This window comes from Lepisma saccharinum, chromosome 25 (assembly GCF_977018435.1).
Source record: "Lepisma saccharinum chromosome 25, izLepSacc3.1, whole genome shotgun sequence".
Lineage (NCBI taxonomy): Eukaryota > Metazoa > Arthropoda > Insecta > Zygentoma > Lepismatidae > Lepisma > Lepisma saccharinum.
In genome coordinates this window covers 51,831,087-51,848,392 of record NC_139253.1, presented here as the reverse complement: position 1 = coordinate 51,848,392, position 17,306 = coordinate 51,831,087, and the positions used below count along the sequence as shown (strand labels likewise).

General features: G+C 39.8%; 1 protein-coding gene across 2 annotated transcripts in view; it reads right to left on the bottom strand.

The window, feature by feature from the left end:
- Window positions 1–961: 961 nt before the first annotated feature.
- The window catches only part of Gnmt (Glycine N-methyltransferase), a 52,308-nt gene continuing 35,963 nt past the window's right edge, over window positions 962–17,306 (bottom strand). The window contains exons 5-6 of one of the 2 annotated variants that reach the window (XM_083111291.1): window positions 5,150–5,286; window positions 962–2,059 (exon numbers count right to left, since the gene is read on the bottom strand). In XM_083111291.1, the coding sequence (XP_082967417.1) occupies window positions 1,900–2,059; window positions 5,150–5,286 (297 nt within the window). In that variant the 3' untranslated portion in view covers window positions 962–1,899. Of the gene's footprint in view, window positions 2,069–5,149; window positions 5,287–17,306 lie in introns of both variants that reach the window. The other variant, XM_083111292.1, reaches the window with a different exon arrangement.

Here is a 17,306-nt window from a genome sequence, read left to right as displayed (position 1 = left end):
TCTCGTGGGCAACACTAATTCCTGCGATTCACCTTATATACATACGGCCTCTTTGGTGGTATTCTGCCATGATATCCATGCTTCCACAAGGCACGTCGGACAGTTTGATCGGACATCATTTTGCCAGCAACATTTTCTACTAACGGTCGTAACTGAGGAACACTTAGTCGGGGGTTTTATCACATTTTTTTTCAAAATAAAGCGTTCATTAACCGTCTCCCTTTTGGTTTTCTCGGCACATTCTGCGTTGAACCTTCCTCTCTAAATTTGTTTACTATGTATTGAACTGTGGAGTGTGATTTATTGACTGTTTGTCCAATTTTTCTTAACGAATAACCTCTAAGGGCCAAATTTATAATAACATCCTTCAGATCGGAACTAAGTTCCTTCACCTTGCCCATTTCGAACACGCTGGTAGATAGACGATAGGCCTACAACAATACCAACGCCAGCATTCCGCTTGACGGGGAGCGCGCCTGCATGTTCAAACTTGTTACGAAGTTGCAAACTGCACGAAATCGCCCGAATAGCGGTGGCGCTGTATGCGAGGAAGATTGAAACTCTTGCCTGTACGAATAACAATGTTGCATGAAACAGCGTGTTTATCTCTTTTCACACAAATTATATGCTCTGTTTATACACTTTGAACATACATTTTTATTGACATTTGTTGGTGAAACCTTCATTAACATTAATTTCCAGGTACATATGAAAATGATATATTTACTAGTAGGTATGACATTTTTTCTCGGAAATTCTATGTGTACGAATAACAATGTTACATACTGTAATTAAATTACTTAAATGCATTTTATTTCCAATTCTTTCAATGATAAAATCTAACAATAACTGTTCTAGATGACTGAACAGTTTTCATAAGATGTGTAGGTAACACAAAAATACAGTATATGTTTTTACAAATTAATAGCAACTACAATGTTTATTAAAATGCTTACCTAATCTGCAGTATTTGCAACACGACTCCAGTGAAAATATTAAACAAAGCGTAACACACTAAACACACTTCGACTTATCAGTATAGAACAAGCTGGAACATGTTCTTAGTCCGCCATAAACGTAACGACTCGACCTAGGCTGCATAATATTGTGATATTTCTTTCAAAGGTGGCGCTAGTGAATGGCGAAGAGCAAATTTAGCACTCTCTAGTCGACTTTTTTTTTAACGTAATACAAGGCAAATTCTCCATAGCTATTTTCTGTTCCTTTTCATTTAGTTCTATCTTTCAGGAATGCATTTAAACAGATTCAGATGCCGAATTTGTCCACTGGTTCGCTAGTGCTTTTTCTTTCAGCTCTTGAATCTCGAATTGCATAAAACGAAGTGAATATGGTAGTGGCGGTGGACAATTTGTGTGATATTATATTTGCGATCGACTGCTTGTAACTTATAACTTAAGATTACATTCTCCAAATAAATGTTAAATCTTTTTTATAAACTTGTTAACGTGCAGGTAGTAATCACCGTAAGTTAATATGATGTTTCTCGCTCACAAATATATGCTTCACAACCTTCGGAACGTTCAGTTTTGTACATCATATGAGAAAAGTTTGATACTGGCAGTTCAAGAGAAGAATAATCTTAATGCTTCAATTAAGGAAAACATGACTGTATTTCGAACATCATAACAGTTACATTAGAAAAAACGTATGAGAAGATTTGCACACATACAAAATATGTCATTGTGTCATGTCAAAATCAAACCACTTTGGCTTGTTGGATTGAAGTTCCGCTTCAAGCTTTCAAATTCCAACATTTCAAGAAATTTGTACTGTTGTTTTATAAAGAATTACATTGAGCATTCTTAATTTACATACTACATAAAGTTATTAGATTTTTAATAACATATAACTTGCATCTTTTGAAGATTTCTGAAAATATTATACTGGGTTCTTCTCTACAACATGGATGTAAAATGCAGGATCTTCAACTTCACCAAATGGTTTGAAGTCGCTGTAGATGGAATGCTGACTGGAACCAGGAAATGTTTCTTTCAACAAATTAGTGAATTGCTGAAGACGGTGTGGATAATATGAAAGCCTGAAATCACTAGAGATCAAAGTAGATTAATTTTTAAGATAAATGTATCATAGCATGTCTATTATTAAAAGTTTTTTATGTTATTTTTATTATCTCTAATGAGCCAGAAATGAAATTTATTTACTTTAACCGTAGAACACTACCGTACGTAAACTTTACGTATAGTTCTCGCTCAATTCCCTCCCCTACCTCCGACATCGCATCCACCTACCCCTCCGCCTATGGTATTACTCCTCGGGCATTCTGTCAGGCACGTGGCAGCACTGTGGTAAGGAGGGCGGAATCAGTGAACGTCTTTAGTTTGTGCGTTATGTGGTACTCTGTACGTCAATAATACGTAGCGATAGTAACAGAAGAAAAATCTTGCACGTAATTTTGACGTGCATGTAGTAATAACGCCATTTGTGTTCACGTAAGATTTGCGTGCCGGTAGTAATACGCGCAGTGAAAATGTCTGAAAAACGTCTGACAACTGATAAAATTTGCGAACTTTTGGTAAGTTGTGAAGAAGAAGAGCTGCTGGAAGAGAATGAAGAAGATATTTTGGAAGTTGAGGACTCTGATATCAGTGATTACGATAGCGACAATGATCCAGAATATGTTCCTGATGAAACTGAGTTACTTCAAACAATATGTGAAAAGATACAAGAAGCAGAGGTTTGCGAATAAACTTCAAGGACTCAGGACAGGGGCAGAAGAGGAAGCGGACCTCAGAAGATTCTACGCGTGGAACGTCATCGGCCACATGAAATCGGAAGAAAATACCTGAGAAAGCTGTCACACCTCATGAGGACACAACTCCTGTGGACACTCTGGTTATTCCTCGTAAAAGGCAAAGACGACTTTATGTGGAAATGTAAGAGTGACTCAAGAGGGAAGGACTGCTGCAAGAAATCTTGTACACGTTAGACCTGGACCAACCGCACATGCACGAAATGTCATACGGGCAGAACAATGTTTCAAGCTATTCTTTAGTGATGATTTAATGCAAGAAGTTCTTGTACATACAAATGAGGAAATTAGACTTAAAAAAGTTAAGTATGCAAACCCAAACCATGCTTCTTTGCAAGATTTGAGTTGTGAGGAACTAAATGCTTTCCTATTAAAGGTAAAGTGTTCCCCTGTGCATAGCACCACGCCATGAAGGCGTATAGGGGGTGTGGGGGTAACGCCCCACACTTTCTTGATCCGGTCGTGAGTGGGGTGATGTGATCAGCATCACGCCCCTGACCGCCTTTACCCCCCAGGGTTTCCCCCAGGTACCCATGTTATTCGACGCTGGGTGGATGCCGGGGCCGCTTCCATCGTTAGATGAACCGGCCGGGGATCGAACCCGGGACCTTTAGCATGGTAGTCAGACGCGTTACCGACTGAGCCACCGCGGCCGCTTTCCTATTGCTCCTCATTTTAGCTGCTGCTCTTCAAGACAACCATCTGTCGTCGAGAATTATGTTCGACTCATCATTCTCTGGTGACCGGTATCGCATTACCATGTCTGAAAGACGGTTTGCGTTTCTCATTGACTGTTTGCGATTTGACAATCGTGTCACACGAGAGGAGAGGAAGAGAGAAGATAAGTTAGCTGCTATTTCAAAAATCTGGAATATTCTGATCGAAAATTGTAAATCACTCTATAAACCTGGCTCGTACCTTGTAGTTGATGAACAGTTGGTTGGTTTTCGTGGGGCATGTCCCTTCCGGATGTACATCCCATCTAAACCCAATAAATATGGCATAAATATCATAATGATTTGTGACGCCGGAACTAAATACATACGTAGGGAAGGGTTCCGTGCCTAAGGGCATCCCAGCTGGAGATTATTACGTGGAAAAATTGGTTGAAACTGTTGCTGGAAGCAACAGGGACATAACTTGCGACAATTGGTTCACAAGTGTTCCACTTGCTGAAAAACTTCTCAAAGAAAAAAACTAACAATGGTCGGAACAATGAAGAAAAATAAACGAGAACTACCACCAGAGTTCAAAGATTTAGATTTTCAAGAGAAAGACTGGATCAAGCCTCTTCCTGTTTCACGACGATGTAACTGCAGTATCATATAAGGCCAAACAAAACAAAATTGTAGCTTTAATTTCAACAATGCACAGAGATGCAACAATCAACAGTGAAAGTAAGAAACCCGAAATAATTTTGACCTACAATTCTACAAAGGGTGGAGTAGACGCTTTTGATCAAATGTGCCAACGAATGAATGCTGGAAGAAAAACTAAGCGATGGCCCATCTCATTTTTCTATAATATGATCAACATCGCAGCGATCAATGGTTACATTATTCACACTCACAACTTCTACAACAATCAGGACAACTCAGCAAAGAGACCATCCTCACGAATTCAGTTCATGCTTCATCTCCATGAGAACATGGCCAAGATCTGGCAGGAGCAAAGGCTAATAAATCCGGGACTGTCACAGGAGTTAAGAAAGTCAATTTTGAAGGTACTGGGGAAGGAAGAGACAAGTACAGTAGCAGCCACGTCACAAGGGAACCGAAAGTATTGCAGTTTCTGCAACTACAAGAAAAGGAGGATGACAACTACGTACTGCCCCTGTGGGAAGCCAATTTGTGGTGAGCATCAAAAGAAAAAGTGTCCCGAATGTGGATAATTACAGAAATGCACTATTTTTTTCTAAGGTGTTTTTTATTCCATGTTAAAAATGTTATAATTATTTGCAAAATTTGTTTTCATTGTGTATTTTTCGCATTAATTCTTAATGTACGTACAAGTTTGTCAACTAATACATTATTTTCATATATTCTGTATTTAATATAGCCATGCTCATATATTTTATAAACAATAAAAACTCCAAAATGTAGAAAACATACAAAATAATATTAAAAAATATTTGGCACTTTGATTTTATACACTAAGGTTTATGTTTAAAATCATTCACTGCATGTACGTAATATTTACGTAGCGGTAGTTATACAGTAATATGGGAACACGGTAGTGTTCTAGGGTTAAAATCAATCTCCAATAATGATTCACTCGAAATAGATACTTCAAATGCGACAAATAAACGCCAGTGTGAGTTATATATACCTTATTAAAATTGAATTCTTATGTTCGTACCTGGTTAAATCTTCTGGTAGAAAACCTACACTTTTTCTTAAATCATTGGGTATCCCTACTTCGTAATCCATTGTTACGATGTTGGCGTTCCCATTAACATAGAGAACAGAAGTTTTGATTCCGGTGACAAGTTTGCTCTGTAAAACATAAAATATAATATTTATTTATGAATATGTGTGAGATTGGGATGAGGAACAAAGGGAGCACTTTGTTATTAAATTTTCAACTATATGCATGACAACTTTTCGACGCTAATAATATAGAAGTGAACAGCATAATCGTTATCATTGCTCTACCTGGCTAAGAAAACAACTTTTGGCAAAATTTCGATACTAAGAACTGAACTTTATATACGAGGGTGGTATGAAAAGTTCTCGGCTTAACAATGGAAGAAGGAATTTATAATTTCAAAATTATTTTTATTTTTCAACATAATCTTCCCTAAGATCAATACGTTTATTCCACGGATGTTCCAAAGCCATTAAAGTGACTTTTCGTAAAGTCTCCAAAATACCAATCGTGTCTTGATTCAATGAAAAACACTGACCAGCGAAGAAGAGTATGAGTTTTTGGAAGAGATAGAAGTCGGAGGGAATCAGACATTGGGAATATAGTAGATGTTCACAATCAATTCATAGTTAAAATCCCTTATTTTTCTCATTGCAAAAGCACTTTTGTGGACAGGTGCATTTCTTGATAAATTATATTTTTTCTTCTGCAAACAGGGTATTTTCTCACGAATTTGTCATCTAGGGATTTAAAAGATTAGAAAAGTATTTTCCGGTTCTTGTTTTACCCCTTCTGAATATTATCAATAAAAATAAATCCCTTGAGCATTCCAAAATTACAACCTTTCCTTCTGACTTTGTCTTTTGAGGGGCAGGATAACCTGCTTCTGTCCATGTTTTTTTATGCTGTTTCGATTCTGGTGTGTCTCATCCATAGTTATAAATTGACCTAGAAAATCAGTTTTATTTTTGTTAAAACTCTCCTATCACTGTTCAGAGTTTTTCATGAGAATGCGTTTTTGATTGCTGTTGTTAAGGGCGTCACCCACCTTGCGCATAGCTTTTTCATATTCAATTCATCATGCGCAATATAGGCTATATCTTATATGCTCTTTCGAAATACCTATAGCTTCAGCAATTTCACACACTTCAAATCACCGGTCATCTAATACTATATCATCCATTTGTTCAATGATGGATCATCTTCAAAACTGGTACGGTCACGTTTATATACAGCGGCCAATTTTTAAGTGATGAAGAAGTAAAAGAGACCCCATAAACTTTTATAAACTTGGAATGAGTTTTCTTTGGCGTTAAACGTTCTTTTACAAAGAATTTTACCATTGCACGATATTCAACCACAGATAAACGTTTGTCTGTGATTCAACTTTATCCATTTTGAGGAATACACACAACATATCTGCTTCAGACAGATAACCCGTAACGGGCATCGTGTGGTCCCTGTAAGCAATAACATGCACTTCCATCTACTTTTCAGTAGCTTCATATTTGGAAATATCACTTAACCCGCCAGAGCAATTTCGCTCTCTGGGTTTTATTTTCAGGACAATAGACACTCGTGGGTCCCACGAACCACGTGGCGCCCTTTGCGTTAGTATTTCGGTGTAGTACCTTGTGCAAGAATCCGAGTTGACGATCCATCTTTTGTGGAAATGTCCTTTCCACACTTGAAGAAGTTGGAAACGGAAGTGAAATATCAGATCAGGATTCTGATAAAAGTGATAATGAAACACTTATTTACACTGACGTTCATTGAGCTTTTCCCCTCATTTTGACATTGTGCACAAATTTGCGTGTGATTTTTTTATGTGATTTTGTTCTCTTTGGGTAAAGGCATGTATGTTCTGTGATATTTGACCAACTAAACGCAGTGATGCCCAACCTACGACCCGCGGGCCAGATCCGACCCTCCACATAGGCCAGATCCGGCCCGCCACATAAGTTGCATTTCTTTACCATAAACATGTCGAAAACAAGTTTATTTTATTTCTCCTTCTTAATATATACATTAGCATAACATAAATCACATTGACAGTCATCAAGTCACTTGGAAGGAAATGATTAATTGTTCCTTACAGGAACGTAGCTGGGCGCCCCAGCGCCCTTGATAAAATGGTAATTTGCCGCCCCTATAAGGAGAAAGCTTTTAAAATATTGTTTCCTACGTCCCTGCTTCCTTACCTTGCTGTTTACTGCTATAAATCATTGCCAGACTAATATATACCACTCTGGGTTGCGTTCAGAAATATTACATTTGTTATATTTTGTACATTACCGTCGTTCAGAAAGAAAACGGGAATGATGTAATTTCGCCATCTTTTATACGCTTTCTAACCTACATTTTACATTTTTCAGAATCTGGGTAATTATGTTAAATCTGTATTTATTTATTTATTTATTTATTCAATAGAATACAACAGGATAAATCCCAGTTACAGTGTTCAGACAGTACAAGATTATCATACAATGTGAGTAACTCCTTAATAATTCTTATTGATGGTTGACAAATATATATATATATACACATGTATATACATAATACATGATAATCATATCAATACAGATTTGGATACTGGTTATACATTGATCATGTCACCTACATATTTTATTGCTCTTTTGAATTCCGCGAAGGTCATTCTAAATACATCAATATTTGGATCAGTTGCACATAGTTTGTTGTAGAGGTCACACATACTCCGAATAGGCGATTGTTTCATTACATTGGTTTTTGAGGGTTTTGCAGTGAAACAAGCCAGCCTTTGGTCGTGTTTTGACGCTGGGAACCCTGAATTGTATTTGTTCGAGTATTTGTGGCAATTGGATTTTGTTGTTGCTGGTTTTGTACAGCAGTCAAAGTAACCGTGCGTTTCTTCTGGCATTGAGGGAAACCATGTTAACTTGGTTAACCAAGGACTGATATGGTTCAATGCGAGGATATATGCCAGTTTCCGTAAAAACTACGTATCTTATGAATTTTGATTGTATTATTTCTACTTTATTACTATATTTTTTGCTTAAAGGGTTCCATATTTCGACAGCATATTCCAGTTTCGATCGGACCAGTGCGTTGTATAGTGTTTTTAGAGTATTCTGTCTCTTGAAATCCCTCCCCATTCTTATCATGTATCCTAGGTTTCTGTAAGCTTCGTTCACAATTTTTTCGACGTGGAAGGAGAATGTTAGCTTAGTGTCGAAAATAACCCCTAGGTCTTCGATCTCATTGACCTTGTTTATATTAATGTTGTGTAATGACTCCGAGTTTGCCATTACTTCGTGGTTTTATAATATTATTATTATTAGTATTATACAGTTCATAATTCATATATATATATTCATAAATATATTTGCCTTTAAATATTCTAAAGATTGTTGTAAGTTTCATTTTAATCAAGTTAGTGAAGCCTAAGTTAATAATTTCTGAGTTAAATTCCTTATATCTATTTGTTGTTTCATGTTTCTGGCAAACGCCGTTCGTTTCTCTTATATTTTGAAAGCCATTGTTGGTTTATTTAGACCCTTGTGGTGTGAGAAGATCACGCGCTTTTCATTGCATTGTTGCCACCACATACCTAAATTCACTGTGCCAGATTACTGTACATTTCTAATATATTACTGTTGGCTTTTATCAAACTTCCTAGTATTAAAAGGTTATTGTGTCTGGTAACACTGTGTAACTGAGGAGGTGTTTTCGCCTTCCAGAAAACGGTTAGGAGTTGCGCGGAGAGATTTGAAGTAGCAAGAGGTGCTTCGCGTTACGGGAAAGATAGGCTTACGCATCTCGTGCTGTACCGTTCGGAAGTATTTGAATTGTAATTTTAGTCTTACATGATATACGTGCGTGTCTATAATAAACGTAAAGTTGAACATATTCCGGTTTTTCTTTTTCGAAAGTGTATTTCGTACTTGTGGATACCTGCATCAGGAGGACAACCTCGTGGGTTGTCATTGGACTTCACCTGTGGATCCAAGGGGAAGGAACGCAGTAACTTAGCCCGAACCCTGGGATTATCCAGCATGCTCTGCTGAGCTTATAAGGTAAGTGTACTTGTGAAGTGCACCGCTACGCGGGACGTAGCAAGTTTTTGGCGCCCATCGCGGGGCTCGTGAAGAGTGAAGATTATCCTTTCTCCCATTGTGTGAAGTGCTTCCCAGTGGTCCCGAGTGTTTTGTGTCCTCCCAAAATCATGCCACTTTCCCAGAAGATGGATAGGAAGAACCTAAGGAGCCAATCACGCAGCGTAGTACAGGAGACGACAGCGGCGTGTTGCAGCACTACTTGGACAGAAGAATCTGGATACCGATGTCAAAATTGTGATAGTTTATTCCACACTGGGTGTGTGGCACGAGCAGAGACTGTGGTCGGCGAGAATGACAAGGAGTTGCTGTGTCAAACGTGCTTTGAACAGAGGATGCGGCCGGTGGAACCTGTGCTAGGCACCGTGTCAGTGATCCCGGATTGGATAAAGGCCGTGATGGAGAGACAGGATCAGATGATTGCTGCCATTGCTGAAAAGGAACGTGAGCGGGAAGAGAGAGACCGGCAACGACAGGAACAGTTCGTCACCGCCATGGAACAAAAAGAACGTGAGAGGGAAGAGAGAGACCAGCAACGACAGGAACAGTTCGTCACCGCCATGGAACAGAAAGAACGTAAGCGGTTAGCTCAGGAACGTGATCGGTAGTGTTGCCCACGGGACGAGACGGGACAGGCTTTTAAAAATTCGAGACGAGACGAGATTGACCATGTGTCATAAGACAAACGAATATTTTCGAGACGAGACAGCATTTCCACGAGACTCCACGAGACGAGACAGGCCAAAGTCTCGTCTCGTGGGCAACACTAGTGATCGGGAAGAGGCCAGGTTAGGTCAGGAAAGTGATCGGGAAGAAGCCAGGTTAACCCAGGAACGTGAACGGGAAGAGAGAGACCGGCAACGACAAGAACAGTTCGTCATCGCCTTGGAACAAAAAGAACGTGAGAGAGAAGAGAGAGACCGGCAACGACAAGAACAGTTCGTCACCGCATTATCGGAAAAACAAAGGGATAGTAATGAACAGATAGCGGGAAAGCTTGGTGACATTATGCAACAACTAAGTGCTCTTCCTGTTCAAATACATCTTAATCTGAACGTATTGGGCAAGTCGAAGAAGAACAACAGGGTCTTGTGTCCAAGCAGACTGTCCTTGAGTCCGATGTAGGCGTGTTGAAGGATCAAGTGACCGAACTTTCGCAGGACATTTCTGGTCTGCGGACCCAGCTAAAGGAGACTGTGACGGAGACCCACACGAACCTACAAAACGACATTGCAGACCTTCGGCAGCGTGTGACAAATTTAGTTGTTCGAGAGGAAACTGTTACCCCTCCCGTAGGCGAAAACATGGGCCACAACATTATCTCGTCGCCCCGTCGCATTGCAGGAATGTACGTACAACAGCAGTCCTTGCACATTGAGAGAGATCATCGACCTTCTGTGCGTGAGTCCGTACCTGCTCGAGAAGCAGCTCGTGTTGGACAGTACGACGTTGACGAACGACGAGTAAGTGATGAAGTGTCCGATTCGGATAGTGCCCCTTTAAGAGAGTGGAATATTCGTTTGCCACGCATGACAGACATAAATCAGTTACCAAAATTTGATGGAAACATTGAAGCGTACTCAGCGGAAAAATATCTGACAGACCTAAACCTTAGCTTTCGCCTAATGCATGTATCTTATGAGTGTCGAGTAGGTTTGCTGTCTCGAATCTTTGTGGGAACGGCTGAACATTGGCTTTCCGCGAACCGTGACCAGTTCCGAAACTATGAGGACTTTTGTGAACAGTTCCGGGCACAGTTTGCTTCCCCGGAAGCTAAACAACGACAACTTGCTGCTTTGCGACGGCGTCGTTATTCTAGGCAAACTAATTCCTCCATGGAAAGTTACGCCTGGAGTACCTACGCTGCTTTTAAGAACCTGTTTGACAGTTTACGAGAAAATGAAGTGGTGACTTTGATAATCGAACAGCTCCCTTTTCGAGTGCGACATCTGTGCCTTGCCAACGCTCCTAGGAACATTCGTGACCTGACAACATTTCTTAAAAGTTACGAAGTGTGCGAAGAACCGATGGGTTGGCAAACGTATGACAACACGGCTGGCGTACGACGACAGGAAGACTCTAACTTTCGTCGTACAGAAAATAACAGAACTCCACAAGTAAGGATGGTAAGACAAAATAACCGTCCTAACAATCAAAACCAAAATTCATTTCATCCGTACAATACTTCTCGACGGCAGAATCAACAGAACCGGACGTCTCAAACAGATGAGCGGTCAGAAAGAACGAGGCAATGGATACCACCTGCTCGTCGACGACAGCGATACAGGCCGAGCTACCAACGGTCAAGATCGGACTCTCCCCGTCATAACCCGATGGTGAACGCTGAAACAAACACTGATGAGCCGCCGTTAAGTCACGAACAGCAACAGGCCATAAATGACACTCGAAACTACTACTGGAACATGAATCAAGCAGGTGGGAATTCTGCGGAAAACTCTCATCTTGCTTAATTGATCAGCTCCGTGTTGGGCAAGGGCATCTTGAGGAGCTATCCCACGTTACTGATCCCAGATCGTTTGGAGTGACCACGACGATTGATTTAACTGAAACTGAAAAGGCTGTGATCCGTGATAAATTCAAAATTTATCTTAAAATAGCACCACTCCGATCGTGAATAGTAACATCGCTGGACTTCCGGTATCTTGTGTCATCGACACCGGAAGCGAGGTATCATTGTTGAATTATGAAATTTGGGAACGTTTAGTGCAGAAATTCAGTGGTATGACACTTACAAAAGAACCACAAGTTAGGCTGACAGACTTTACAGGAAAACAGCACGTACGTGTGTGTGGAAAACGAAAACTTACAATATCATTTGATGGACAGGAAGTTCAAGTAGACATTTTTGTGATTAAAAACATTCCGGCAGATATGTTTTTAGGAGTTCCGTTTCTGCGTGACTACAAGGCTAATGTGGACTTTCAAACCAATCAGCTGATACTTCGCCTCGATGATGAATCATCCTTGTCTCAGAATATACTGTAGTTTTTAACGTGGGTGCAAATGAGCAAAGGATGGCTGTGCACCACGTTCAGTATGACAAGTGGATGGCTAGTGAGGAGGATTTGAAGTGCAAGGTCGATGAAAGTATTACTTTGAGTTTTTCTGAACGAAAGGAACTGTTAGATTTAATTTTAAAATATCAACCGACGTTTTCTGACAGACCAGGAACGGTCAAAGGACTGGAATGTGAAATAAATTTAATAGATCAAATTCCTGTATTTCGGAAGCCTTATCCGATTCCCATCTCTAAACGTGCTGCACTCAACAAAGAATTAGAACAATGGAAGCAGTGGGGAGTTATTCAAGAAACTATCTCACCATATTTAAATCCTGTACATGTAGTAGACAAGCCTGACGGATCATTTAGACCAGTATTAGATTTAAGGTTTTTGAACTCTAAGATCATTGTGCCTCGAAATCACGTACCTCCGATTGATGAAGCAATCCGTCAATTTAATGGTTCTAAATATTTCACTAGTGCAGATCTTGCCTGTGGATACCTACAGGTAAACATTAAGCCAGAGTGTCAAAAATATACAGCTTTTTCTGATCGTGGACGCTTATTCGAATTTCTGAAGATGCCCTATGGACTTGCAAACGCCTCAAGTGTCTTTGTGTATATTATGCATCAAATCTTTGGACCAGAAACTTCTGACTTTCTAACAGTGTACCTCGACGATATTCTGATCCATAGCCCTGATTTCAAAACGCATCTATCTCATTTGGAGTTTGTGTTAAATCGTTTAACAGAAGTTGGGATGACAATTAAACTGAAGAAGTGCGAATTTGCAAAGAGTAATGTGTGTTACCTCGGACATATAGTATCTGGTGACGGAGTAAGGCTCGATCCGAAAAAGAATGATGCAATTATAAAGTTTCCTGTGCCTAAGTGTCGGAAGGACTTGCGAAAGTTTCTAGGACTTGCCAACTGGCGTAGTAAGTTTATTTCAGGATTTGCTATTAAAGCGGAACCCTTATATTCTCTGCTCTCGAAAACCGTGAAGTGGAAGTGGTTAGAGGAACATCAGCTGAGCTTCGAACAGCTAAAATATGACTTAGTGAATCCGGCTGCTTTAGCGCAACCCGACTTTAACGTTGACTTTTGTCTTCAGTGCGACGCCTGCACGAAAGGTCTGGGATGTATGCTATTTCAAAAATGTGGCGATGACACTCGTGTGATTCATTACGCTAGCAGGAAACTAAGCAACAGTGAACGCCACTATTCAATTCATGAACTGGAGTGTCTTGCGATTGTGTACCTTTTTACGTGTGTATGTCATTGCAAAACGTTCAGATCATTAAGTTGACACCACTTGGTAACCTCATTTATATCTTTTTGCAGGGATTCAGAGTCACTGACGTTGTCACTACTTCTACCGAACTTTAGATCATCTGCATATAGAACATGGAAATTGTTTTGCAAGCAGTTGGGAAGGTCGTTAATTAATATTAAGAATAAGAGAGGGCCAAGGTTTGATCCCTGGGGAACCCCTGAAAGCACTGAGAATTCGTCGGTTATCATACCTTCGTACAAGACCCGTTGTTTGATTGATTGATTGATTTGTTGTTTTAAGTCCACTTTATGCACAGTAAGGCTAATCGGGACTGGACCTACAGTTTAAAGTGGGATCCGAACCACTTGTGCCTCCACCGGGTATCGAACCCGTGACCCCTTGATTATTACAAGGCGACTACGCTACCACTGCGCCATCGGGGAGGCCCTGCAAGACCCGTTGTCTACGTTCTCTAAGATATGAAGATAAGGAGTCTAGTGTCAGTTTTGATAAGTGCAATCATTTTAGTTTACTTAACAGGACATCATGGTTAATCTGGTCAAAAGCTTTACTAAAGTCTGTATATATGACATCGACTTGCTTTTTGTTTTCAAGATTTGCAGCTATAAAGTTAGTATGAAGAGAGAGATTTGTAACTGTGGATCTTCCAGGTAAGAAGCCATGTTGGTTCGGGGAGATTATAGGCATTATATGCGATAATAAGCGTTGAAATATTATAGTTTCAAAAATCTTTGCAGGTGTGCTGATTATAGCTATTGGCCTGTGATTTTCAATTTTGTCGGCTGCCTTGCCTTTAGGAATAGGGCACACGATGGTAGTTTTCCATTTTGTCTGGAATTCACCGTTAGTCAGGGACAAGTTAAAGATTCTAGCTAGAGGGGGAGCAAGTAGGTGAGCGCATCCTTTGAGTATGTATGGTGGGATGCCATCAGGACCACATGATTTCTTAGGCTTGAGACTATTTATTGCTTGTTCAACTTCCGGGATAGAAATGACATTTAGTTCAAATGTATTTAGAACTCCGTTCATTTCGTGTCCTTCAAATGTATTTAGAACTTCGTTCATTTCGTGTCCTTCAAATGTATTTAGAACTTAGTTCATTTCGTGTCCTTCAACGAGTGTACAATCGTAAGTGGCGGGGTGGCTCTTATAAGTTGCAAGGAAATGTAGGGTGAATGCATGCGCGATTTCGTCTTTGCTGGATAATGATTCGTTTTTGTATGTGAGAGATTTTTTCTTATCTTTCCTATCCTTATGGTTGAGAAAAGAACAAAAGTTGTTTTTTTTTTGTATCAAGGTTAATATTATTCTCAGTTTCATTTATGTAGTTATTATAGGCAACTTCAATTAGCTTTTTTGTTTTTCCACGTAGGAATACAAATCGTTCGCGATGATAATGCACATTTCCTGAACCTCGTTTCCAATTCTTGTGATGATGCGATTTACTCTTGAGTGCTCTGATTATCTCATTATCGAACCAGCAGGGATAAGTCGTGGTGGCAGAGTACTTTTTGTAGGGTACAGTTTTATCGAAAACATCCTCAATTTTTTCATAGAAAATTTTAAGTGCTTGATTAACATGGCATTGATTAAAGATTTCTTCCCAAGTGATGCTAGAAATTTCGTCGTACATTTTTTTAAAAATCGGTATTGCTCAAGTTTCGCCTGTAGGTCGGTTTGTCTATTTTCATTTTGAAGTTTTTGTTATAGAGTATTTCAATACTGAGTTGGGGGTGATGTTCATTAGCGGGAACTAGGGTTTGGGTTTCGTTGTATACGTGCAAGTTGTCAATGTTGGTGAGTACTAAATCTAGAGTTCTGTTATTTGCATTGACGACATTGTTTTTGCTTGTAAGGTTATAATTGCACATGAAGTTATATAGAGCTTGGCATTTAGGTGTAACTTTAATGAGATCATAGTTGCAGCTGGTTATCTCTGGTATATTAAAATCGGCTACAAGGAGCATGGGTGACCCGGGTGCACATACTGTGAAAATCGCCTCAAAAAACATTCGTATGTTGTTACTTTTGAGGGGGGGAATATGCTACACATATAAAAATTAACATACTATCATTGATTACAGTTTTTGTTAGTACACATTGTATTGGCATATTCGGTATGTCGAGAGGAATTGATGACATTTTGTTTTGTGTTCCAAGTAGAACACCTCCTCCATCTTTCTTACCTACTTGTTTCACGGTCGTGTCTCTTTATGTGGTACCTAGCATCTAACTTCACTATTTTTAATACTGGGTATTCAATATTTTCGCTCATAAACCCAGTGTATTAGTTTCTGAACACAACTCTGATATTGAAGCTCGCACGAAACATATTGCATTGTTGAGCCATGCAAGGAAAACAAAGAAAGAAAGAAAATGAAACAATGAACAAACGGTCAACCTCATGGTTGACCTTTTCTTTCAGGCAGTTACTAGTGTGTTTTCGGGGCGGATAATTGTGAGGAAGGTGGCTTCTGAGCGGAAAAAGCGGAAAGTGGATTCCGAGTGCAGAAACTTTCAGGAGAAATGGACAAGTTCGTACTTTTTTGTGCAGCAGCATGAAAAAGCGTTGTGTCTTATCTGTAAAGAAACTGTGGCGGTGTTTAAAGAACACAACATCAAGAGACACTACGAAACGAAGTAAAAAAAACAAGTACGATGATTACATCGGATCATCCCGCGAAGAAAAAATTTCAAAGTTACGCAACGAAATTGGAGGACTGAAGAAACTCTTCAACAAAAGAAGACAAGAGAATGAAGCAGCAGGGAGGGCAAGTTTTCGGGTGGCTCACATTTTGAGTAGAGAGGCCAAGCCATTTTCTGAACGCGAGACGGTAAAAAAGGGTGCGCTAGCTATTGTGGAAGAAATTTGCCCGGAAAAGAAAAGTGTGGTCGAAACTGTCAGTCTTTCTTGCGTGACTGTTACGAGACGAGTTGAAGATTTGGGAAGCAACCTTCTGTCACAACTGCAGAGCGCAACTAAGACTTTTGACGTGTTTCCGATTGCCGCCGACGAGTCTACAGATATCAGTGACACTGCCCAACTATCAGTGTTTATTCGGGGTACAAACAGTTCATTTCAAATTACTGAAAAACTTGGTGCAATGCAAAGCATGCATGGTACCATCATTGCTGAAGATTTGTTTCGAGACGTGTCTGCATAATTAACAAACTTGGACTTCCTTGGAATAAATTGGTAGATGTGACAACAGACGGTGCGCGAAGTATGATGGGACGTCACAGCGGACTGGTTGCCAAAATACTTCAAAAGGTCCTTGAATGCAACGGTTCACGACCTATGGAGCTGAATTGCATTATTCACCAGCAACATCTATGTGGCAAGGTTATAAACTTAAAGCACGTTATGCAGGTTGTCATCGAAACTGTGAACTTTATAAAATCACACGCATTAAATCACAGGACTTTCAAGGTGTTTCTGAGTGACATTGAATCAGAACACGAAGATGTCGTGTATGACAGTGAAGTCCGTTGGTTAAGACGAGGAAAGGTGTTGAAACGCTTTTTCAATCCGAGGCATGAAATTAATATTTTCATGACAGAAAAATCAAAACAAGTGCCGGAGCTCAGCGATTCATCGTGGTTGTGGGATTTGGCGATTTTGTGCGACATCACGTGCCACTTGAATGAACTTAACGTAAAGCTGCAAGGTAAAAGTAAATTGAGCTCGGGCGTATAAGCAGACATCAAGGCTTTTGAAACATCGTACACCAAAGT